Source organism: Notothenia rossii, assembly GCF_949606895.1.
Source record: "Notothenia rossii genome assembly, chromosome: 11".
In the NCBI taxonomy this organism is placed as follows: Eukaryota; Metazoa; Chordata; class Actinopteri; order Perciformes; family Nototheniidae; genus Notothenia; species Notothenia rossii.
In genome coordinates this window covers 40,763,295-40,787,655 of record NC_136910.1, presented here as the reverse complement: position 1 = coordinate 40,787,655, position 24,361 = coordinate 40,763,295, and the positions used below count along the sequence as shown (strand labels likewise).

The following is a 24,361-nucleotide window of genomic DNA, read 5'->3' as shown; positions in this document are numbered from 1 at the left end:
GTAAGCTGCACACGGGCCAGTCAGTACTTTACTAATATGATTAAGCGGTAGTGGGAGGAAACCACATATGTATGGTCCTAAACTGAGGACAGCCATCTCCAAAACCCTGTTTAAGATGAGAGCTGCACCTAGTTCCTCCAAAGACTGCAAAAAGTGTCAAAGTTAATAAAGATAAACATCTACACAGGTCTACATGCTTTAAAAATAGACAAAAAACAGGCCATCTGCCTCTTAGCATAGTGGAGCAGGGAGGATTAAATCCAGATTATGGCCGTTGTGTACGTGTGTGTTAGTGTGTGTGTGTGTGTGTGTGTGTGTGTGTGTGTGTGTGTGTGTGTGTGTGTGTGTGTGTGTGTGTGTGTCTGTTGCCTGTCGTCAGTGTGTCCTTGGCTCCGTAGACAAGCAGCAGGTTAGCTAGAGAGCTACCACTGGATTTGACAGCTATAGAAAGCCGAACCGGAGGGCGCCATCAGGGGAGCAGCATCACTTTCACCTACAAAAAAATATATTCTCACCCTCGCAGAGTGAACACAGCAACCCAAGATGGCTTTCTTGATCAAGAGCATGATTGGGAACCCCCTGTCGGGAATTGGCCTTGGAGGTGGAGGTGACAAAGAAGAGGAGGCCGCCCCCACAGATCCAGCCAAAGCAGCAGGGATGACACGAGAAGAGTATGAAGAGTATCAAAAACAGGTGGTGGAGGAGAAGTGAGTACAACATGGACGGTGCTCCATTTTCAATTCATGCCATTGGCCCATTGAAAACAGTATGGCTGCAGAATGTCCAATCTGACCTTGACTAACTACTTTCTACTTCACCGCACTGTTTACTCTCCCCTCTTTTGCACTAACATATTTTTTACCCGTACCCTAACTAAATGTATATTTATATATTCGTTTCATGAGTTTACAACAAGCTGGGTGTGTTTTTGAGAAGTGCATCTGTTGCTGAAGGTCACAGATACCACCCTACTCGATCTTTCCTGCATGATGACCCGCTGGGGCTAATGGTCCTGCCTGGATCAATAATCTCCCATAATCTGCCCTCTATTTCTGCAGCAAGAACAACATTATGTAACACTTTGGGGAATTTCTAGATTTTGAAACATCAATGAAGCATTTTTATAAAGGCAGTTTATTCTCTGCTTGAATCTTTTTTACTTGAAAGCAGAACATATTGGATGAACTCTATGATAGATGAGATTATGTGCTGGAGCAGCAAAGGAAAGCAATCACAATCCTGCAGCTGTATAATTATTCGTCCATTTTATTTAGATCTGCATGTGAGGTAGATGTTGTAAGAACATTCGGAATAGCGGTTTCTTTTTTTTTTAAAGCATTTCATTTATTTCTAATGGAATATAAACATATTTTTAGAAAGTAGATGTTATTTATACAGCAGGTAGCTTGGTTTTGCACACTGCCATGTTGCTGTGCTATATGTAAAAATAATACACATGATTTGAATGTATGAATGTATATTTAGCAACAAGTTATTCCATCCTCAGTTTAATTTGAAAGAAAAAGTGTGAAAAATAATTTCCTCTTACAAATTGGACTTTTGTGAAAAGATGTTGCAGCAGCGAACAGATCCCGTATTACATAAGAAGATTAATCCAGCCTTCCCATTCTTAAATTGTTGGTATTAAAATAGTAATTGTAAATATAAAGGTAGATTTCAAAAGATGACAACATTCTCCATTATTGTAGACTGGATTTAACTGATGTTTTCTGTATAAACTATCTAGCCAGACCAAGAGTCAAAATAAAAAATGCACTGTGTGTCAGGAACCTCACTCCACTGTTTTGTTGCATCAATTATTTTTAAATGGTGGCATCTTGGCTTGATTTCCAATCTGCTTGACTCAGTCTGGCCTAATAATCCCATCTGTACTTGGCTGAAGGAAAGTATGTGAGACTGTCTTTGTCAAATCAAAATACTGAAATAAATGTATGAGTATGAAATAATATCTATAACATGAATTAGGCAAATAAATGTAGGTGTGCACATTACAGATTTCAGATTTCAGCAATAGTATAATAATGACACTGGAAATAGTCCAATGGTGTTAAACATTTTGCATTAGGTAGTGCAATACATACATACATGGAGATGCTTACATAACTGCAGCTGTTGTACATCAGGGTTAATTATTCATGCCCTCCTTGGACACCAAAAGGACATACAGTTTCTTGATGTTATCAATTTCCATATTGTGTAAACATTATCAACATATTACAGACATTATCACTCCCCCTCATCGGCAATATGATCGCACAATACCTGAACCATTATGATAGTAAGAGCCAGTGCTTTACCATCCAGATGAAAGAAGTACAAGTGCAGTGAATAAAATAAATGAAAAATAAATAAATACAAATAAATAAATAAGGAGGTGCTGCTAGAGCTCTGGTGTTGCTTGTTTAATACAACCGGGACCATTTTTCTTCGAATGTATCAGTTTTCAGCTGTAGTCTTGCTGTGATTTTCTCCATTAAATAAACATTTTGTTACCCTATTTCTCCAATGGACTATGCTGGGGGGCTGCGGCTATCCATTTTTTTGCAATTAGAAGAAGAATTCTTAGTAAGACAGCTACATTTCTGTCCATATCACTGGGCAGTATACCCAGTATATAAAGTGCTGGGTCCAAAGTAAAGGTAATGCCCAGCACCCGTTTAATCTCCTTTTGAACATCCTTCCAGAAGCCCTGAATGTTTGGACAGTCCCAAAATATATGTGTGAAGTCTCTCACCATCCACAGCCCCTCCAGCACAAATTAGAGGGATTGCTATATTTTGAAGTGATAGATGGGGTCAACATTTATTATTTTTGATTAAAGTAATCTCAGTAAACACTATTTTAGTTAATTGTTTTTTTTCAGCTTTAATGCTTTATTGATATTCAAGAGAACTGGAGTAGATGGTGTTGAGTTGAACACTTATATGTTGTCTATATAATTAGGCCCATGTGTATGCATGCAAACAAACAAAACAAAAGGGAAACATTTTTTCATAAAACTCAAATTCTGAAAGATGTATTATGCGGTCTTTTAAGCACTGATGACAACACAAGGTCCTTATGTTCCACTTTGCTGGTATTTTGTTGCAGCTTTCCTCCTTTCTAAGGGATTAAACTGAAACAATTCTTGTTAACCTGGGATGTTCCTGAGGCCGGCAGCAAAGCTTATTGTGGTAAACATGTTTTTAATCTCTATTTCAGGATGGAGAGAGATGCAGATTTCTTAAACAAGAAAGCAGAGAGGGCGACACTCAGGGTGTGCCTCAGAGACAAATACAGGCTGCCAAAGGTAAAGAGTTATCATTTCTCATATTTAAAATTCAATCTGTACTCTATATTCATATTCTGAAAAGGAACACAAATGCATAATACTTTACTATTAATACAAATTATTATAGTATTACAAGGACCAAAGGAATGTCTAATAAGTGATTTTTAATACACTAGAGTAAAGGGCATTTTAAGTGTTTTATAAATGGCCAGTATTTTCGAGGTTTATAACTTCTCAGATGAAGACATATTTTATATGATTACGATATTTTAATATATTGTCTTTCATTATCATTTTATACAGCTGCTCCAATTTATGAAGGCACACAGGGGTTAACTTTGTTGATAAGTACATTGATAAACACTAACATCTGCTTTTTCACTCAATTATAGTGACTTAAAAACATAGGGTTATTTTTTGCTGCTAATAAATGACAAATAAGAATACAAATGTAAGTGTTGCCAATAAGAAACCATCCAACATACTAAATACTTTTTTTTTTTAAAATATTTATCAAATTCTTAATTCCCTCTGTCTTCTAAGTTGATCATGGCTGAGGTTATAATGATCCAACAGCAGCACTTTCCAGCATGTGCGACAGGAGGTGGGAGCCGTGCCAGTATAGATTAGCGAGGAGGACGTTCAACCAGCGCTCTGGAAGACGTTAATATGTGTCCCATGTAGCACCTTGGGTCTTAGAAAGCCAAATGCCTCTGAGCAGGTGTCCCAGGCTCATTAGGGAACGCCGGCAGTGTGAGCAACATCTATTTTAGTGGATGTAAACCGAGCGACTGCAGGATTTAAAGGACTGTTAAACAAAAAGCTGTAATGGCAGGAGCACAACAGGTATGTTGGGGTTTTAATTAGGTCTTTTAGAGATTCATACAGGAGTGTTTCCTATACTATAATTCAATCTAATTTAAAACTGACTAGTACTTAACTGTGTGTTTTTATGATATAAGAGCACAATTGATTTCTTATACAGCTTTTCTAATACCATTATTTGTGTTTATCTGAATGCAGTGATGACCTTGGCTGCTGTAGGTTTTTCCTATATGTAACGCAACAGACTCTCTATTGTTCAGTCTCCTGCTTTAAACAATGGCTGCACTTCTTTTCACTGTTTGTCTTTTAAATTGAAACCACACATATATAATGAGGACAATAGCATTAGTCTAAACATATAGATCTAATTATTTTCCCTCAATGGTGTTTACATTGCATTCCAGTTTGAAAAGGAACAAATGACAAAGTGCCTTTATTAGAAGTGAAATGTGCATTTAAATGGGTTTTCAAACAATAATAAGGCACCTAAAGGGATCCTGTACTGTTAATTATGTTTCTTTGAATGGGTAGGAGGTTTGGAATGTGCATACATGCTGAGTTAGTTAGAAAAAATTATAATCTAATCATTTATATATTTGAATGTACAAGTGTGCGGTAGAAACAGGAAGTTGGTGCTGTATGTCTAATGGAATTAGGGTCTCGTGCAATGCTATAGTGGATATCTTTAGACTATCGCTGGGATTCAGAGAGGAAAGGCTAAAGCAGGTCCCGAGTAATCCCACAGATTGAGTTTAAAGTAGTCCTAGCACGCTGCCTGTTGCATGACTATTCAAGCAATTAGATTGAGTTTGTTGTTTAAATGTAGCATTTCTATGATGCAAAAGGCACATAAAGTAAAGTCAAAGGAGACTTCAGTCTGTTTAAGAAAATGTAGAAAACAGAGAGAGCAGAATATCCAGGAGAGCAGCTTCTTGAACGTGGATTAAGACCTAGATCCTAGAGCTCTTCTATTTTTGTTCGCTAGTCTGCCTAAGGTTTTACGATTTGAAAACAAACACAGACCAATCTGCGGTATTAGAAAGTTGCTATGTGTTTACATTGGAATTGAAGTTTAATAAAAGAAGGGCAGTATCATTTTTCAATTAATCAATGAATAGCTAGAAATTAGGTCATAAATCACCTAACAAACTGCAATGTTTGTCAAAAGGTCAAAGATATTATGAATGCTTTGGATATGCAGCAGACTGACCGCAGGTTAATCCTCTAAAAAACCTTTAAGTTGTTTACTCTTGCAAATATTAATTCAATGCCAAAAATATAGAGTCTGTGATAATCGAGGAAAACAATAGAAAATACCCTCGGTCATGTCTGGTACTTTGAAAGTTAATATATATCATAACGTCATTTTAATAATATTTTGGGGAAACTATTACAATTTACCTTATAGTGTTTAAAAACAAGCACCAATGATTTAAAGATAACATTTGTGAATGTCGATTAATTAATGTAGTAAATCTCAATTAAATTACCCAAACGTTACCCGAAAATCTCTAAAATAGAATTTTGACCAGTTTCCTTCCAAGATTTTGCCATAAAGAAATATCTGGATGACAAAGAGATGTCATACCAACTAAAAGCCATTATGATATCTTATAGGATTGAAAACAAAGGCCTCCTCAATACCCACTGATTGTACACAAGTAACATGTAATGTACACACACACACACACACACACACACACACACACACACACACACACACACACACACACACACACACACACACACACACACACACACAGACACACAGACACACAGACACACACACACACACACACACACACACACACACACACACACACACACACACACACAGAATGTTAAATCTTGTCTGTGTTTCTCACCGTGTCTTCTCCTGGTGTGCAGAGCGAGCAGGATGACAACATGATTGAGATGGCCGGGGACGACGTGGACGTTCCCGAGGAGCTGCTGAAGATGGTGGACGAGGACGCCACGGAGGAGGAGGGCAAGGACTCCCTCATGGGCCAGTTTCAGAACTTGCAGAACATGGACATGGACCAGCTGAAGGAGAAGGCGTCAGCCACCGTCACCGAAATGAAGACAAAAGCAGAGGAGAAGTGCTCCGTCATGTGAACATGTGAGGGGGGGGGTAGTGTATGTTTGAATGATGAGGAAGAAGAGGAAGAGAATGACACAGGAAAATGAATTCCAACACTTTCTGGGAATCTGCAGGCTGAGCTGTATAAATACATTTGGGATTTGGTTACAACAGCAAACCAAGAATTTACTTTTATCATGAGCTAAATCATCCTGCTAACATCTACTGAAGGATTTACTGTAACATTCCCTGTTAGCTTGTTTCTGAATGGGTAGTCATTTACAACTTATGATTGCAATAAACTGAACATATTTTAATTGCAACCACAGTGCCCCATCTCTCCCCAATGGCTGTTTTCTTTTGATGCATTTTGTAGAAAAGTGATTTTCCAAGCCAAGTATTCCTTTTCGCACCATTTAAAAGCCACAATACTTTTCAAAACATTGATTTTACGCCATCTAATGTTAACTTTTTCTGTTTGTTGTCAAATGAGACAGTTAAAGTCTCTGAAAGTGTGTTTTCAGTCAAATATATAACTAACCAAAACTAAAACAAACCTTATTAAAGTTTTCAAAAAATCCAGCCTGTGTGAGTGTTTCAACTTTCCTTTTGGTTTGTTGGTTATTTTAGAATTTTTTTTTTTTTATGTATGTGGTGTTTGAATTAATTATGACTTTTAGATTTTTGTTTTCTTTTGGTGTTATCACAAAGCAAACAGTGTTCATAAGTCCCAACATGTTTTATTTATTTAACATTTCTACACATACAAATATGAACTGTAAGAAAAGGTGTTGAGCCTTAAGCATTTGCAGAAACTAACTTTAGAATACTGAATCATTTATTCCACAAGACTTAAAGCAATGTACATAAACACAGATGAAAGAATGGAGGTATACTTGTAAATGTATTGTTCAAATAAAAATGTATATTGAATACATGAAATGTGTCGGCTTGTGTTGTGGTGCTAGAAAACGTATTCAAACATTTCACATACAACGTCATATGGTTTTTCATGTTAATGTCTTTACTAAGCTCCAAGTGTAAGCCAATTATTATTCATTTAAAAGATCCTTAGCTTGTCAAAAGTCACTGTGTTACTGTACAGTGATTTATGCTTGTACAACCATTAAGTATTTTAAATCAAGCAACTCCCAATTACCTGAATCAGGGCTAATGCAGTGAATTAAGATAATGGTCTTAATTTAATTGGGCATTATCCAAACACTTGTGAGGGGTGATTAGGCAGAACGGGGTGGAGGAGGACTCCAAGTTTGGTTTCACATGAACCCAAGTTTAAACGGCTTTGCAAGTCTGGAGATTATCATCTAATAGGATCAGCAGAGACAAGGTTTCAGCGTGTGCACCGCGCTCTCTTTCTCTCTGTTTCTGTGGATCTGAGAATAGCTCCGGACAAAATGAAGTTCTGCAGAAATCGCATTCTACTTGTTCAAGAAAAAGAGGATGAAAAAATAGTCATAGGACAGAGCCTGTCAATGAAAAATATAACGTCTAAATTAAACTCACTTATTCAGTCCTATTTCAGCACTAGCTAATGTTAGCTGTTGTAAGACACATTTGGAAATAAACCTGTTGTTTTGCAGGGAGTTATATCAGCAGTATTGCTCTCATAGAGTAACAGCTAGGCAACTGTTAGCTTATAGCTTAGCACAAGACTGCAAACCCAATGAAGCAGCTCCAACTGAAAGAAACCAAAAGCACCTACCGACACTTCTAAAGCTCATTTAACTAACATGTTTTATCTGTTATAACTGATTCCTGATATTCCAATTTCAATCTGTCCAATAAAAGCAAAAAAGCAAAAAAACAATTGAAACAGTCAAACTAAAATAAACTGATTCACTGAAAAGCCTGGCACAAAAACCCCTGGGAAAAAAACACACATTACCTTAACATCTTATTTTTAGTGTGATGATCAATGTCGCAATTGTAACGTTTAAATTAATTAGCTTAAAGGGTTGTGGCCCATTAAAAAACAAAATTCTGACAGGGCCATGCTAGCTGTTTCCCTCAGTTTCCAGTCTTTATGCTAAGCTAAGCTAACCAGCTGCTTGCTGTAGCAACATTTACCAGACAATTACAAGAGTGGCCTTTCTTTTCAAAATGTTAAACTGTTACTTTAAAAATGTTTTATTCCTTATAATAATATTGAACAAATTGTAGAATAAGCACCATGATCAGATTGTGGAACTTTCACTTTCAAATTAGGTTTGACTTGAGATGAATAGCACACATAAGAAACACGCAAGACTTTTTCTCTCTAACTTGTTTCCTTTTCTAATTTGTGCAAACTGAAAGTTATTATGTTGAAGCTTCTTTCAGCTTGTGTTCAAGCATCTTTCAAGGTTAACCAGCATCTGACAGACACCGTATTTTTCAAATTTATCAATACAACTGAGTCAATTCAAACTCAAATAAACGTTTCAGGTATAGACCTCAAGAAACGATTATAATGCGTTCAATGTGTACCTTAAACGCTGTCCAAGCTCCACACAGCCACAAGAAAACAATAGAGCTTCTTCAAGAACCTTTGCTATATAAACTTTTGCATCAAGTCACAACTTTTTGCTGCTAATTAGAACAGTGCATGCTTCTCCCTCTGACCCCCTCCCATTAGCCAAACAAAGGATAAGGTCACCTTCTGTAATTAGGAGAAGCTAAATAGTTTTAAGGGTTTTAACTCTTTTGAGTAAAATAATGTAATCCCTTTAAGCAGGATTACCACACTGCTGTCAATCTTTGTTTGCTGTTAAGTGGTTATAGCCAAAATGTGTTGTCGTTTGGGCTTTGTAACCCTAATTGACTCAACACTTATGAAAAACGGGTTAGAGAATCCCCTTTTATTTTAAATATGATTTATTAATTACATTTCATTTATTTTAATGAGTCTATAAAAGTCTTGTTTAATCAACATGTGTCAGGAGGTGCATGATTTGTCCTTAAGGTCAATAAAACAAATAAACTAAATGAAATGTCTTTCTTTTTTGGCTACAATATCTTTGATTAAATATTAAGCTGTCATCTTGCAATCCATGTCCTGACCAGAAATCTTGTAATTATGATTTTGTTGTACCTTAATCTGTGCCTCTGTGGGCCTAATCTTCCTCTTTTTTTCGCCGACTGACATGAACATGACATCTGGAGGAGTGGAAAGATGGTTTTAAGATTTATGTAAGTAGGTTTAGAGCCAACACTGACTGATGCACTTAAGATGGGGAGGAGTTACGGGCAGGGTGTGCGCACTGGTGCCTGCATGGGCGCACAGTTACCCCTAAATCCGGGGCCAAATCCAACAGGACGTCCCCTTTCTGACGTGCAGGAGGGGGGTGCCACATGGGTAGGGGGTCTTACAGCCGGCACTGCTTTAAAAGCCCCCTCAGAAAATGCTCCCTATCCACTGAGCAAGACGGGCATACTGGAGTCTTGTGCGTAACTTCTCCACTCTTGGCTCTGCAATTTACAACTTTACCAAGCACAAAGAGTAGCTATATATTTGAATAGCCTAGTTGCAAATCTTTAAGCAGCGTTATTCCGACTATTTTTTGGGACTTTCGACCAATGTGGCTTCTTGGATCAGCTTCCCAGGTGATGATGATGATGGATGAGCGCCTGTCTCCCTCCGCACGCTCCGTCCAGAGCCCGGGTGACAACCCGGCCACAATCCACAGCATAGACGCCATACTGGGATTTAAAGAGGACCAGCTCTTCCACAAGTCCGCTTGCTACGGCGTGACGGAGAAAGTCCTGGTGAAAGATGCTGAGCGGAATGTCATTATGTCTCCACTGAAGAAAAGTCATTCTTCAGAAAGTTTTGACAGTAAGTTTCGTTGTTTTTCTCCAGAAAAATAATAACTAAATTAAGTGTAAAGAGTGTATAATCTACAACACGTCATGTTATATATCTGTAAAAGAGAGGCTTACCTTTATAACTTTATATTCAATTTAGACTTAGCCTATTTCTGATGAAACGCAACCACTTGTTATTAGTTTGGAGTCAGGTCTAATTTTCATGATAGTGCGCACATTATTGAATCTTTCAGAAGATTTAAAAAATACCAAAAAAGAAGACAACATTAAAATAATTATATTTTAGATGTTAAATAAATGTTGCTCAGCTGTCCCGGCTGTTTCTCCCAGTGCTCACACTCTCCTCTCCCCGCAGGTGTTTGTTGTTCCGGCGGCGCCGCGGAAGCCTCGGTGTGCCCGGACTCTCCGGACGGAAAACTGTCGGATGACGATAGCTCGAAGAAGAAACACCGTCGTAACCGGACTACTTTCACCACCTTCCAGCTCCACGAACTGGAGAGAGCTTTCGAAAAGTCCCATTACCCGGATGTGTACAGCAGAGAGGAGCTCGCTCTGAAGGTCAACCTGCCGGAGGTCCGAGTGCAGGTAAAGTCCCAGAAACTAACTCTGCCATCGGCCTGTTTCTCACTGAGTAGCCACATGTATTCAGCCGCCATATATTAGGAACCATGTCTCTATAAAAAAAAAAGTGAGTAGGAATTTGTGGCAATATAGAGAAATATAGAAGAGCACCAAAAAGTGTTTCCAAAAGCATTTTGGAAATTTTCGATTTAAAGTTTATATTGTGTAGATCTTATTTTACTACATCACATTTAAGATGTATAAAAAAAGACCAATAAAGAACCAAGTTGTAACATTGCGCAATTATTTTGTTCAAAGTGATTTAATTTGTCATCTTTAACCTAATAAACCTGATAGAAATTACATTGTTTGGATCAGTGCATTTTGTACTTTTCAAGGAACAGCAAAAACTGATTTAATTTATTTTAGAAATGTATATTTAAAATGTATTCACAGAATATTAAACTTCAATTATAGCTTTCATCATGGTTTCAATAATGAAATAAATTTCTCTCAATATTATATTTGTAACAATCCCTTATTAATGATTATACAATTATATAACTTTAAATCCTAAGTGCTTTGTTTAGTAACTGATAATTGTCAACCTCCAGATTTCTCAATTTTCAAAGACTTTTACACAATATTCGTTTTTTTGTGCTTTTTAAAGATTTTGTTTTTAGCTCTAAAAGTGTTGTTTTCTTTCCCTCTCTTCTCTTTTCTGTTATAATGCCTTTGGATAAAGGAATGAAGCTGTATACATTTGAATTGAATTGAAAATTAAAATCCTCCTCTTACTTTCAAGGTGTGGTTTCAAAACCGACGGGCCAAGTGGCGTCGCCAGGAGAAGCTGGAGGTGAGCTCCATCAAGCTGCAGGAAACCTCCTCCTCCCTGCTCTCCTTCAGCCGCTCCCCCAGCAGCTCCCTGGGCTCCAGTCTGCAGCTGGACCCCTGGCTCTCCACCTCCCTCACCACCTCCACCTCTCTGCAATCTCTGCCCGGCTTCATCACAGGCTCACAGGGCCTCCCGGGCACTTACACCCCCTCTCCTCCACCCTCAATGGCCTCTTCCATGCCGGCTTCCTTCCTGGGACACAGCCATCACCTGCCCCACATGGGCTCCATGTGCCCCCCGCCCCCCGCCTACCACTGCTCTGCTGACCCCAGGAACACCAGCATTGCTTCACTGAGGATGAGGGCAAAGGAACATATTCAGTCTATTGGGAAGACGTGGTGATGAAGAGGGGAGGTATCAAATGGACCCAGAATGCATCATGCTGCATCTTTTGAGAAACGGACTCCTCATGATGACGGGATTGTTATTTTTGGAAGAGGGAAAACTGCAGGATTAGAGACTCGTCACTAATAAGGGTAATAATTTACTTCTCACTATTTAGCATTCATAAGCAGGATATAAATACTGAATAAATGATTTATAACACACTTCAATAAAGTTGTAAGTGAATACAAGATACAACTATAATTCACGCCTGCCAGTAAGCTGAGGTATTAACAGACATAATAAACACTTAAAATGTCCTTGTGTCTATTTACAACCACATCATGATGTGTGTTTTTTGCTTATGAATGCCAAGGGAGACTTAGAGGAAAATGTCACCCTTAAGAAACTCTTAGATATCAGAAAATCTGTGAAAATGACTGAAATTCCTGTGAAATGATGAAAACTACACTGATGATCTGGTGCTTTCCTCTATAAGCTGTTTTACTTTACATTCATTCAGCCCCATCCCATTGTTATCCGTGTTACGTTGCCGATATAACAAATCCATTATAACCCATCAGTATTTATTCTTCTTTTGTAAATGGAGCACTCCTCATTTTAATTAATTTGTCCCTGCTGCTTTTTGATCTTCATCATAAAAGATTTTTTTTATATGTGAATATTTTCTCTACACAATAAACTTTATATGTACATTTCACAAACAAATTGTGGCTGGCATGTTTTTTTTATAGAATGTTTTACATTTAATGGGCAATTTGTCACAAATTGGCAAAATGAATAAAATGTTCAGGAGATGCGAAAGGAAATATATTGCAATACAGCATTTATATAGTTCATCTGTTGAAATCAAATTTATGTCAAACATATTTGAGTATCATACATCTGCAACAGAGTGGAAGTACGTGAATACAGCACCCCTTAGTGGTGGATTCCTCTAACATGACTATCCTTGTTGAGAAACATTATCAATAAAACATCAATTTAACACTAAATATAAAACTTGTTACAAGGGGAAAGTCGATTGACAGTTTTAGGAGTTTCTTTCTTTTTTTCACAATGAGATTAATTTGTTAATATTGTCTAAACACGATGTAATAAGGCCGATCCTCAAACTACAAAAGGTATCAAGTTTAATAACATTTAATCATTTAATTTAAAGACAAAGAAGGGTGGTATAAAGAGGCGGCTTAAACTCCCAGACTTCCTCTCTCTGATTTGCATATAGTTTATCAACCCACTTATTTCCACTTCATTAACTCCAGTAAAGTGTATCCTATTCGCTCCTGGGATTAGACTCATAATGACGGGGTGAAAGTGGCTCGTACCTCTATTGTTGGCCAATCATCCACGACAAATGAGGACAGAAGAGAACACTTTAAGAAAAAAAGATGTGTGTAACCAAATTGTTTCAATTAGCATTTCCTATTGTCTTGCAACCCCTGTGGGCTAATAATAGTCATCATTTATCCTACTGTCCTAAATACACACTGGGGTGTGTTTGTGTTTATTCTGATGAGGAAGAAGCAGCATCAAAGCTCACTGAATGGACCATAAACTGCTCTTGTCATCTGTAATTATAATCATGAAATGCTTCACCTTAAAATGAAGTTTCTCAAAATGTGGATGCTCTTCTTTCCCATCTGGTGGCACAAACTGGTTACTGTACAGGTGGAGTTCATATTTTAAAGGTCCCACATTATATTTTATTTGCAGTTGGAGTGCAGATTTTAAAGGTCCCATATTATACTATATTTGAACAATATATTATAGGGCCATATCTATACAAAACATCTCTCTGAATTGTTTTGCTCAAAGTACCAAACAGATCACCCATTGTAGCCATGCCTCACATCCCTCTATTTCAGCCCTGTTACTAAAGTGCTGATTCTGAGTCTGTAGCTTTAAATTTAACCGAGCTGCTGCTCGCCACGCCCCTTTGGAGCGGTGAGCTCTGTGAAGAGAAGGGTGTCTACTGGCCAGTGGCGACTGGTCATTAGGGGCAGGTGGGGCACAGCCCCACATAGTGTTAGCAGAAAGTATTACAAATAATGATTCCAAAAAAATGCAAAAAAATAAATTAAAAAATATATTTTAAGATCATGTTTAATCATCTGATTCGTCTGTACATTGCTGTTTTAGTCTGTGTTCTTCTAATTAGTGTCTACAGTGTGTGCCTATTGAGCTGTTTAGAGCCATGTGGGACAAAACCCGATCATGCCCCTCCCTCACACTGTCTAATGGTGACTGTAAAAACTACACTGTGCATGCTCAGAGTATTTTTCCATTTAATGTGTGTGGCAAAAAAATTATGACCATAGGGGCACTGGGCTGCCATCCCCACCATACGTCATCTCACATAATTCAGAACTGATTGGCTGTAAGTACGTGTGCCGCGAAAAGTGTGGTGTGTGAAGAGGACACGAGAGAGGTGCAGTGACGCGTCCTAAAACCCGGAAGTAAGCCGTGCATGGCTTCCCTCGACAAAAAAGCAATGAGATTTCTATAAGATTTTAGAAAATAGCTGGAAATAAGATCTGTGGGAAGCGTACCTGTTAGATAAATGCATGTTTTGTTCAGCCGGATAATACCCACATGTCTACCCTACTTTTATAATTTTCGAATCATAAATCTATCGATTAGACTTATGATTCGACTTTTGAAACTACAAGAAGATAATAGAGATTTTTGTCCAGAGGGATAGGCAAATGGACTTCATCTTCAAGTCAAGGTAAGGCCACAATGTTATTGAAAATGGGATTTTACTAAGAGAGAACAATCCAATATTTAAATTATACAATTACATGCTTGGGGTATCTTTTTGTTGAACCGTCTGTTTAAAATTAATCGAAGCATCAGACTAAAATAGCTTTTGAAAATAATAGAATATTTTGATTTAGGTCCAAATATAATATTTGTAAACCTGAAGAGTCAATGCCAGTGCCAGTGCCAGTGCCAGCCATGAAACTCACTGCACGTCACTGCAGAAGCTTATATATAAACATCTACGTTTTTTGTGCCCCACCACTTTTGTACATATAAAAACGCCACTGCTACTGGCAGAAACTCAGCTAAATGCTGCTGTGATTAAACGCCATGTTCCCAATCAAGCACTATTTCTGAAACAGGAGCTCAAACGTTTTCTCTCTTTACCACAAGTACCTTTTATATCAAGCTTCTTTACACATATTCTCTAAAGACGTTAGCTAAGTGCTGGCAATGCTTGTATGTGTAATGTAAACACAGACCATATTACTTCCAATGCACGTCACTCATTTCCAATATCACGTCAAGCCCGCAGTAAATCTGGATCAGCTCCGTTGAACCCTCGTTTTGAGAGATGTGGGTGAGAAAGAAAAAGTGAGAGGGTTGTATTTTCTGTCACTTTGTGAATCTCCTTACAAACCAGGGACATATATATGTATGTATAAAATACATGAAAAAGTGCATTTTGCATAATAGGTAACCTTTAAGAAAGAACAGTGAAAAGACATTGCAAAGCATGAAGAGACATCCACAATGCAGTTATCACAACGTTACATTTATTCCACACTATCAGCTCACAACCAAACTGCTGCATGATGTGCATATTAAAATATTTTAAATGAGTGAAAACAAACATATGGTTTCCAGCGTACTCTTATAGCAGAAGAAAATATACACTTTAAATTAATAAGTGACTAGGGCACAAGTTTGTATTTTGTGATGACTCGAGGGAAGTCGTCTTGCATTCAGGTGGAACCATTGTCTCGCAGTTTCAAAGCCAGAAGAAGCAGGTTTGACATCTATGATGAAGAAATACATCCATAAGATCTTATTTTCAAACATCGTCACATATGAAGAAAACTGATGGCCCACACACTGACCTCTCTGAGATATTTGTCTCTTTCCTCTTGTCTCCAGCCGCTGTGCAGCAGGAGCAGCCGGTCTGCAGGTTTCTGTTCCTTTCGCTGCATCAGAGCCTCCAACAGGCGCTCTGTGACCCCTGCTGCTTCTGAGGGAGAGAGGTAGACACGCTCACCCTCTGACTCCTGCAGCGGCTCGATGCTCTTCTTTCCCATCAAATGACCTGGGGAGTAGGACGTAATGTTAAACATGAACTATTCTGGAAAATATCTGATTGTCGTCCAACTGCAACATGATAATCTATAATTCAACTGTAATTATTAGTTTTTGTAACTCATTTTCACACCATTGCTAGCCATTGCTCAATTTATTCAATCGATGTCTTCAATGACACAGCCTTTTTTTTCTATTTTCTCCATTCACTTCATTTATTTTACTAACCTACACAGTAAAAAAAGAAAAATGTATCTTTCCATTACATTAAGAGGTAAAATATGAGTTACCTTAAACAGGGATGAGAAAGCATATGACTGCCTTATTATACAAAATACATTTTTTTTTAAAACAGCTCAATAATTATATAATATTATATCATAGAACATATCTAGGAGGTAGGCTACTGTTATGCTTTAAAAAAAATCTGATATGAGATATTTAATTTATAAAAATAATTAGATAAAGAAAAAACGAATCTAAAATGCAATATTAAATTAAGTTTTTGTTTAAATATGAGGACATTTATCTTACCTACTGCCCAGTGGTTGCCTCGTGGATACATTTTGCCCACCGCAGCTGCAGGGCTCTCGTAGCTGTGCAGCATGCAGGGCATTGTCGCCAGAATAATGAAAAGTGGCCACATCGGTCTGCAAGTCCATGAATAACACACGCACACTCCGCCCATGTTATCAGAAGAGAGGTCAGATCTAAACAGCAGCTTTCTGAATCCTTTTTTCCCCGCAGTTATTTGGTTTGATCTAACTTCAGAAAGTCTCCACCATACTCGGTATTTGCGTGAACCGATATCGCAGCAGGGGGGGGGAAGTGCTCCAGCAGCAGACTTGTTGGAGTTACACTCCCGATGCCTTTGATAGAAATGACCGATGATGAAAGTAAATGCCCCTCCTGATACCAACTGTACGTCAGCAGCTGTTTTTAAAAGTACCACGGAGACGAGAAAGTCATGATGACAAATTAGCATCCATAGCCTGTAATTATTATTGCTCGTCATTGTTTGTCCAGTGATTGCGGGAGGTGTCAACGTCACCTCACGATGATTGACGGGACTTCTGGGTAATTGCTTCCGTTTCATAGTGTGTGGAAAATGGGAATTATTCAGAACATGTTCGTAAGAATAACTTGTAATATAACCAGTTGTATGTAATATTAGCCAAATGTAAGCACACTTAAGCTAATTGTAGACTTCCACAATGGCCCCTCTACTTTGATTACAATGCAAGATGTTGACTTTATATTGTAATACTTTATATAGCCTACTGTTTGGCCTTTCAGTCAAGATTGAATCTTCACAACGTGTTCTATTGTTGTGAATGCTAAATCTTAATGTTAAAAGTAGCAATACACGTACAAATAAATCAAGTGAAGTATATGGTTCAACCAGGCCCGGTTCTACGGGGGTGCATAAGGGTGCATTATACCCTCAGTTGAGCTGTTATCAGTGTTGGGACTAACGCGTTACAAAGTAACGCGTTAGTAGTTACATATTCCCATTAAGTAACGCCGTTATAGTTACTGTGATTTGGATGGGGTGCGTTACTGCGTTACATTATGTGATGGAACTGAACCGAATCTCCCTGTGGATGTAATTTACAGGCGAATACAGCATGTCCTCTCACAGCACCATGGAAAAGTTAAAGTAACCAGAGAGGAGTGATGATTGGTTAACGCGGGGTAACATTTCAGGGTAAGCCAATCAGAGACAGAGTTGGGCGGGTCTTGCCTTATGGGGAAAATACACACACACGAACACTTGCTAATGCTAACACACACACACGGCAAGGCTCACCACCAGCACACACACACACAATGGCAGATGCAAGTATCAGCGAGAGCAGCAGCGCATTTGCAACTTGGAAATATAACCAATATTTTCAATTTGTGGGGATAAAGGACGCAAAAAATCTTACGGTAAAATGTAAACTGTGTGCAGGACAGAAAGCATTGTCCACATCGAATAACAGCAATGCCAATCTCCTGAAGCACCTAACTAATGTACATGGGGCTATAAAACTAGTCGTCAAAGACTCCACCGTCTCCACCAATGTCTAAACATATCTTTTGTGTTTTATTGTTCCACTACATTTCATAATGATAATTGCTACAATGATGGAGAATTGTCTTTTCTCTTACTGTGCCACAGAACAACCCAAAAACTTGTATTTTTATTGTTATTATTTTTAAAGTAAAGTAACTTGTTACTAGTTACTTTTATAATTCAGTAACTAATAAAGTAACTAGTTACTTTTTGAGAGCAGTAACTATAACTATTACTAGTTACTTTTTAAAAGTAACTTGCCCAACACTGGTTGTTATGCACCCTCATTTCAAAAATGAAAAGTGAAAAAAAAAAAAAAAAAAAAATTAAATATATAATAATAATAATAATAATATTAAGAAGAATATAGTTGAAATAAAATACATTGTAATTGTGGTTGAATAACATTGTCTGCTGCATTTATTTGGTCAATTTAAACGGTAAGTAACGTTATTATGTCAGGTGCGTGTGACCTGTGCCGCTGCGCGTTCATCCTCTGCAAGGTGCTTGCACAGCATTCAATGATGGACATCAGAAAATGGTTAAAACAACCAGCCCTTATCGCCAGCAGTAACACTGTATCTACTGCAGGTAATAACAGTTCAGATCATGGGGACATTACGTTACCCGCGGCCACTGTCGTGGACACTAACGGCTCGTCCAGACAGCGGCGTGCGTTGACGCTTCACCATTCACTTTGAATGGGGTGACGTCACTTTTCGCCGAACTGCATCGTGGGAAGCGACGTGGAGCGTTGCTGGAGTTGCTCACTGCAAAAGTTGAGCAATGTTCAACTTTTGACGCCTCGGCAGAAGCGTCAGCCAATCGAATCATATGCCAGTACAAGTTCTAGCCAATCAAACCGCTGCTTGTGTGTCAGGGGCGTGAGATTCATGTGATTGGTTGTTGGTCGAGTTTCAGACACGCCCGCCGGCAAGCGTCAACGCACGCCGCTGTGTGGACGGGCCGCAACGCCCGACTCGCCAGCTTTGCCCGCCTCGCCCACGGAGGCTGAGCAGCCGCAGCGATCTTCGTTGCCCCAAACAGCGCCACCCCTCAGCGGCCCGCAAGTGCCAAAGGACCTCGGCAAAACAGAACCTGCCCAGGTATATTTAAAAAAGTACCCAACTCGCCTGTACAGTGGGGTAAGGCGCTCATTTTGCAGCCCATGTTTTCAAAACAGAGATTGGCTGTAATATTCATGTAAAAAAGATGCCATCTTCTGCTATGCATGTAGACATTTCGGTTCAAGTAAGTCAGATGCCTTCACCACAACTGGCTACAACAACTGGCGCCATGCTCTTGTACGTGATAAGGGACTGGGAAGGCATGAATCAAGCAAAGAGCACATAGATCCATAGATCTCTTAATGTTGCTCTCAAAGTGCACCAGATTGATGCTTTTAACTTCAATATTTAAAAAAATTAATCTTCCCGGGGGAGCATGCCCCCGGACACCCCTAGAGGAGGTGAGGACCCTCCTAGAGGAGGTGAGGACCAGAGGGTGTTAGGTCCACTCCCCACTTATAAAAATAGCACTTCACCACTGCACCCTCTCTAATCTCGGATGCACCTGAGTCATTTTGTTCTGGAACCGGGCCTGGGTTCAACATTTTAGTATAATGTATCAAGAGAAATAAGAAAACTACACAACATTTGCATTGCATTCCTCTGGGATATCATTTAAAAGATAAAATTGACGCAGCAGAACCAGAGACATTGTCTTGTATTCCTCTCATTGAACTTATTTGTCAAGACACCTACATTACCCACAATGCACTTGACAGGCTACATTTTAGTTGGAGATTTCAGGTGTGTTTTGCTTAAATTTGCAAATGGAGGTCTGCATCATTTTAGATCTGGCTATTGACATAATGTATGTAGGAAAGTTTTATAATAGTGCTATATTTTTATTATTTGCTAAAATGTCTTAGGAATGTACAAGTGAATCAAACAGTCTTGGCCGAAATCCCTAATAAAAACCATTGTACCTTACTTGGATAGCAATGAATCTTTACGCTACAACAATAAAGCAAATATCCGTTGCGTCCATGGTCTTACACTTGGCAGAAGCATCGATGTTGTTTTCACATTTGGACTTAAAGTGGACTCAAAGTGGACTCAAAGTGGAAAGAATGACTTGGCAGATCAGAAAGTGGGGCCAGCCAAGGGGTAAGTAACTGCACAACATGTATTTTTGAAGTCTGAGAGAAACCACCTTGATGAAGTCATTAAGGTTAATGTCTCCAACAGAAAGCCTGTGTTACAAAAGGAGCATTTATTAGGTAGTGAAGATCTAACAGGTTTGAAACATGGGTGTAGGATCCAATATTAATGGAGCCTGACTTGTACTTTTGCCTTGTGTTTAGTTTCATCAGATCCTACCATAAAACAAAATACATTGTCTACTTTAGGACAACACATTAAAGATCCCTTCCTTGAACCTAGACATACAGTCATCATATGTTCTGCTACAACTGATGTTGTTGTTCTTGTTTAGAGAGGATAATCTTTTTTCATTTTGACTTGAATTGTATTGACTAAATGTGTCTGCCAACTTATAGATCTGGAATACAAAATCCATTAATTATCTCTTTCAGCACATTAGCTAAATGTACTTAGTTCATATCCACCACTGGTTATGCCAAAGTGTAAAAGTAACCTATAACATTATGTGTCCACTCGACATTTTACAAAAGAACAATAGTACTATCACCAAATAAAAGAATGAAGAAGGTCCCCATTTCACAATGATGTTTTATTTTTACACCATATTATTGGATTTCAAAGTAAGTACAATAATTGTCTCTGAAATAAAGGGGGAGTAGAAGTAATAGGCAGAATAAATTGATTAGTCAATTAAAGTACAAATAATATGCAATTACCAAATGCACTCTGTAGTTTTCTAAACACCACCTTATTTCCTAAGCAGAGGAAATGATGCAGAAGTTTAAAAAAAAATACATCAACAAAGATTATGTCGGAACACAGATCCTGAAGGGTGATGATGCATATTTTCGCTGCCTTGCGCTCAGTTACAAGAATTTGACAATGTAGCATATGCCAGCTCGTTATGCATAGTCCACATCCTTTATCAATGCAGTTTATTACAGTGTATTTATCCCCCTGGAAAGGTCAACAGTGTGAATTAAGCTGTCCTCAAACACAGAGGAGCCCACGCATGTGCCTGTGTGAAATTCTCTTACTTGACTGATCCCTTTCATGACGGTATTGACAGACAGATTGCTGCAGGAGGAGAATAGATGCGGACAGATAAGAAGTCCACGCAGGTAAGTAACATTTTGTGTTGAAAAGGTTGGAGACTTCCTCTGGGTATTGTCATGTCAAAACCCCCCCCCACACACACAACCTATATTAAATATATTAAAGGGAATATTTCTGGCCAAGGATGACCTTAACAAAGCAGGATGAGTCACTTATGGTCCAAGGCCAGTATCAGGAAGTGCCAACAGAAGAAATATGTTGCTTTATTTTGCGTATATGAACATACAAAGAAATACATCAAAAATCACGGAGTTCTAGTGATAATAATCTTAACACCTTCAATACATCTGTTATAAGGTAATTACCTTTTTAATAATGCACAGACATTATTAAAAAGACTGATTTCTGGAGTTAAATATTCAACCTCCTTATGAGTTCACTAACAACCAATCATGACTCATGATTGCCGGCCCTTCATCCCCTACTTCCGGCCGCTGAACTAATTTCAAAAACACACAATTAAAAAAACAACAACTATAAAACTTAAGAGTGGATAATGTTACAATTACTACACAATCCTGTTTTCCTCTAATTTAACTTCATTTGTTGAGTAGAAACAGCAGATGGCACTGTGGGGTGAATTTAGGATTGACTCAGTAAATGTAATTTTATGATGAGTTATACATTTCTTAAATTGTATATAACACATATAATATAACATTTTGATATAAATTTGCTCTATAAATTATAAATGTTTAATATAATTCTATGATATTATATTACACAAAATAGAAATATTCTCATGTTTCTGGGGGGTAATTTAGTACATTCTCAACAAAGTGAGGAATAAGTGATCTCATCTGTCTCTTTTCTAATTCATTCTTTTAAAATGTCATTTGATACATTAAGTGTTCTGATGGTGGTGTCAAACCTGTGATAATATCGGCTTCATAAAACGTGAAAATTATCCTTTTAAGAAGGGCCATTCAGCAGTGAAGTGTCAATTAAAACAGACAGATTGTCATTATGAGGTCCTTGCTGCTCGTCACGACTAAACCCCCTGGCAGCTGTCCAATCAGAATCCTTGAAGTTAGCGCTGGATTTAAGGAAACATATTGGTTTTCTTTACTTTTGTTACACAAGAGATGGAAAGAGAAGAAAAAACTAAAGGGTACATGACTTCCTCAGTTAGGGCCCCATACACACTGCCTGAGGATCTGAGATTTGCAGAATCAGAAAATATTCACTTTTTTAGTAATTTAAAAAATACTATTTTATGCAAACACATACTTCATTTCAGTATGCATTCTCTTTTTTCTGTTTTATACAGTTTTACATTTTTGTAGGCACCACCCTCAGCCTCCTCCCGTGCACTGAATGTGTCACACTTTCATGATATGCACCTATCCAACTGCCTCGCAGTGTATAACATGCATTTGTGTTGTCTGGTGAATAAATCTGTCTTTATTCTTTATACAATGAAGGCTAAGTGTATTCTGCAGCATTAATGGCTGTGTTTGATATGTCTGCCAGATGTATCAGGGACTGGTAGCAGGCCAAACAGAGACAGTTGAAAGCCTCACAGCAGTCTTGCAGGTAGGTTATGAAATACTTTATTTGATCGTGTTTCCTTTGCCACTTTATCTGGCACATGAAGTGTGATATGATGCTCTATTTTTCTCTTTAATTGCCTTGTATTAATGTTATTTCTGTGTCTGTACTGTGTGGGTAACATGAATAAGCGAATATGCTCTTATTAGAATTTGTGAAATAGCATGGTTATGAGTTACGATTAGTTACGTGTAGGAAAAAGAATTATGCTAATTAGTGTATCTGGAGTTAATTATTTCGGACTGGAATGTAACCCTCTACTTTCATATATCATTGTTATTGTTAGTTTGCATGTGTGTATGTGTGTATGTATATGCTGTTGCATCAAAGGTTACAACACTGTCCAGTAGACATGAGACCTATTGACTTTGGCCAAAACAGCATGCAAATGGAGCAGTTGGGCCTAAACAGAGGCCTCTGCGATTCATACATCCTGTTGTAAATATATAATGTTACTGAAATGTGCAGGATTGACACAAGTTATCAGCCTATCATATGGCTATGCTATGGTACCTGAAATGTAGTGTACTTTTTCAAGCCCTTATTATAATCTTCTCCTGCTCATTTCCTTTTCTTCCTCTCCATCTCCCCCACCTCCCTCTGTCTCCATATCCCACTCTCTCTCTTCTTCCTCTGCACCAGCTGCTGCTGCTGTTGCTCCAGAGCCAGAGTGGAGAGTCCCCTCGCCCCCCTGCTCAGACAGAGACAAAGGGCCTGATTCGCCTGCTGAACACTGCCCCCTTTCTCCATCCGTCCCTTCATGCACGGCCATAGAGGTGATGGTGGTGGTGGTGGCGGGGGCTTCAGGAGAAAACAAGGCCCGGACTAGGACTAACATCTAGGACTGACCCAGTGAAGGAGAGTGTGAAGAGGGGGAGGGGAGGAGGAGTAGGATGGGGCTGAGTAAAGGCAAGTGCTGAGGCCTCTTCAGGAAGACTATTTTTCCCTGAATATCTCTCAAAGTGGAAACAAATCTGACAAGGGTATGCCACATTTAACTATATATGCATGTAGTGCATGTTTATGTGTGTCTCTGTGGTGGCATCTGTTGGCAGGTGTGGCATTAATTTCAGGGGAATCTGGGGAGAGGGTTGCATAAATGGCCTGCGTTTGACCACATCAGATTTTCTAATCTGGTGTTTCTACAATCCTTATGTATATGATATTGTTGCTGCTGTAGGCTGCATGAAGGTTCTTTATATTTCAGAGTGATTAGCAGTGTGTCTATGGTGAAAGCACTGGGGTAGAAACAGGCCAAGGTGCCAGATTGAGCCTTTTCTAACATTAAAGGGGACCTATCATGCTATATTTGAATAATATATTGTAGGGCCATACCTATATAAGGTATATTTATAAGTTTTATTTTTCAAAATACCAAACAGATCATGCATTTTAGCCATGCCTCATTTTGCCTCACTCCAGCTCTGTCTTTGCATGAGCTGGAGCTGACGGCGAGGCACAAGCGTCATGTTACTATGCTGTTACCATGCTGTTGCTATGCTGTTGCCATGCCACGGCAACCTCTCATTCCCCTGATAGGTGGAGAGTTGACCATACAGGCGGAGTGCACCTCTGTGACATCATA

The 24,361-nt window shown here is 38.6% G+C and overlaps 4 protein-coding genes across 5 annotated transcripts in view; 3 read left to right on the top strand and 1 right to left on the bottom strand.

The window, feature by feature from the left end:
• Positions 1 to 543: 543 nt before the first annotated feature.
• cplx4a (complexin 4a) lies at positions 544 to 6,232 on the top strand (the record flags this gene model as incomplete). The annotated part of the gene is made up of 3 exons (XM_079660243.1): positions 544 to 707; positions 3,223 to 3,310; positions 6,005 to 6,232. 3 exons carry the CDS (start codon positions 544 to 546, stop codon positions 6,230 to 6,232), a joined length of 480 nt encoding a protein of 159 aa, XP_079516369.1.
• A 3,541-nt stretch (positions 6,233 to 9,773) lies between these two features.
• rx3 (retinal homeobox gene 3) lies at positions 9,774 to 12,407 on the top strand (the record flags this gene model as incomplete). The annotated part of the gene is made up of 3 exons (XM_079659906.1): positions 9,774 to 10,032; positions 10,378 to 10,607; positions 11,389 to 12,407. 3 exons carry the CDS (start codon positions 9,774 to 9,776, stop codon positions 11,818 to 11,820), a joined length of 921 nt encoding a protein of 306 aa, XP_079516032.1. The 3' UTR covers positions 11,821 to 12,407.
• Positions 12,408 to 15,373: 2,966 nt separating this feature from the next.
• Positions 15,374 to 16,911, bottom strand: LOC307025169 (uncharacterized protein). Its single transcript, XM_079659782.1, has 3 exons — positions 16,421 to 16,911; positions 15,690 to 15,892; positions 15,374 to 15,608 (listed from the first exon to the last, which is right to left on the bottom strand). The coding sequence occupies exons 1-3, from the start codon at positions 16,542 to 16,544 to the stop codon at positions 15,555 to 15,557; spliced, it is 381 nt and encodes a 126-aa protein (XP_079515908.1). The 5' UTR covers positions 16,545 to 16,911; the 3' UTR covers positions 15,374 to 15,554.
• Positions 16,912 to 23,582: 6,671 nt separating this feature from the next.
• znf532 (zinc finger protein 532) overlaps positions 23,583 to 24,361 on the top strand; it is an 11,582-nt gene continuing 10,803 nt past the window's right edge. For both annotated transcript variants that reach the window (XM_079658929.1, XM_079658930.1), the window contains exon 1: positions 23,583 to 23,759. The gene's annotated coding sequence lies outside the window, so the exon portion shown is untranslated. The remainder of the gene's footprint in view (positions 23,760 to 24,361) is intronic.

Coding starts and splice junctions, on each gene's coding strand:
- LOC307025169 (XM_079659782.1), bottom strand. CDS start 16,544: ATGGACTTGCAGACCGATGTGGCCACTTTTCATTATTCTGGCGACAAT. Junction 15,893..16,420: donor CACGAGGCAACCACTGGGCA/GTAGGTAAGATA, acceptor CCTACTCCCCAG/GTCATTTGATGGGAAAGAAG. Junction 15,609..15,689: donor GAGACAAATATCTCAGAGAG/GTCAGTGTGTGG, acceptor TCTTCATCATAG/ATGTCAAACCTGCTTCTTCT.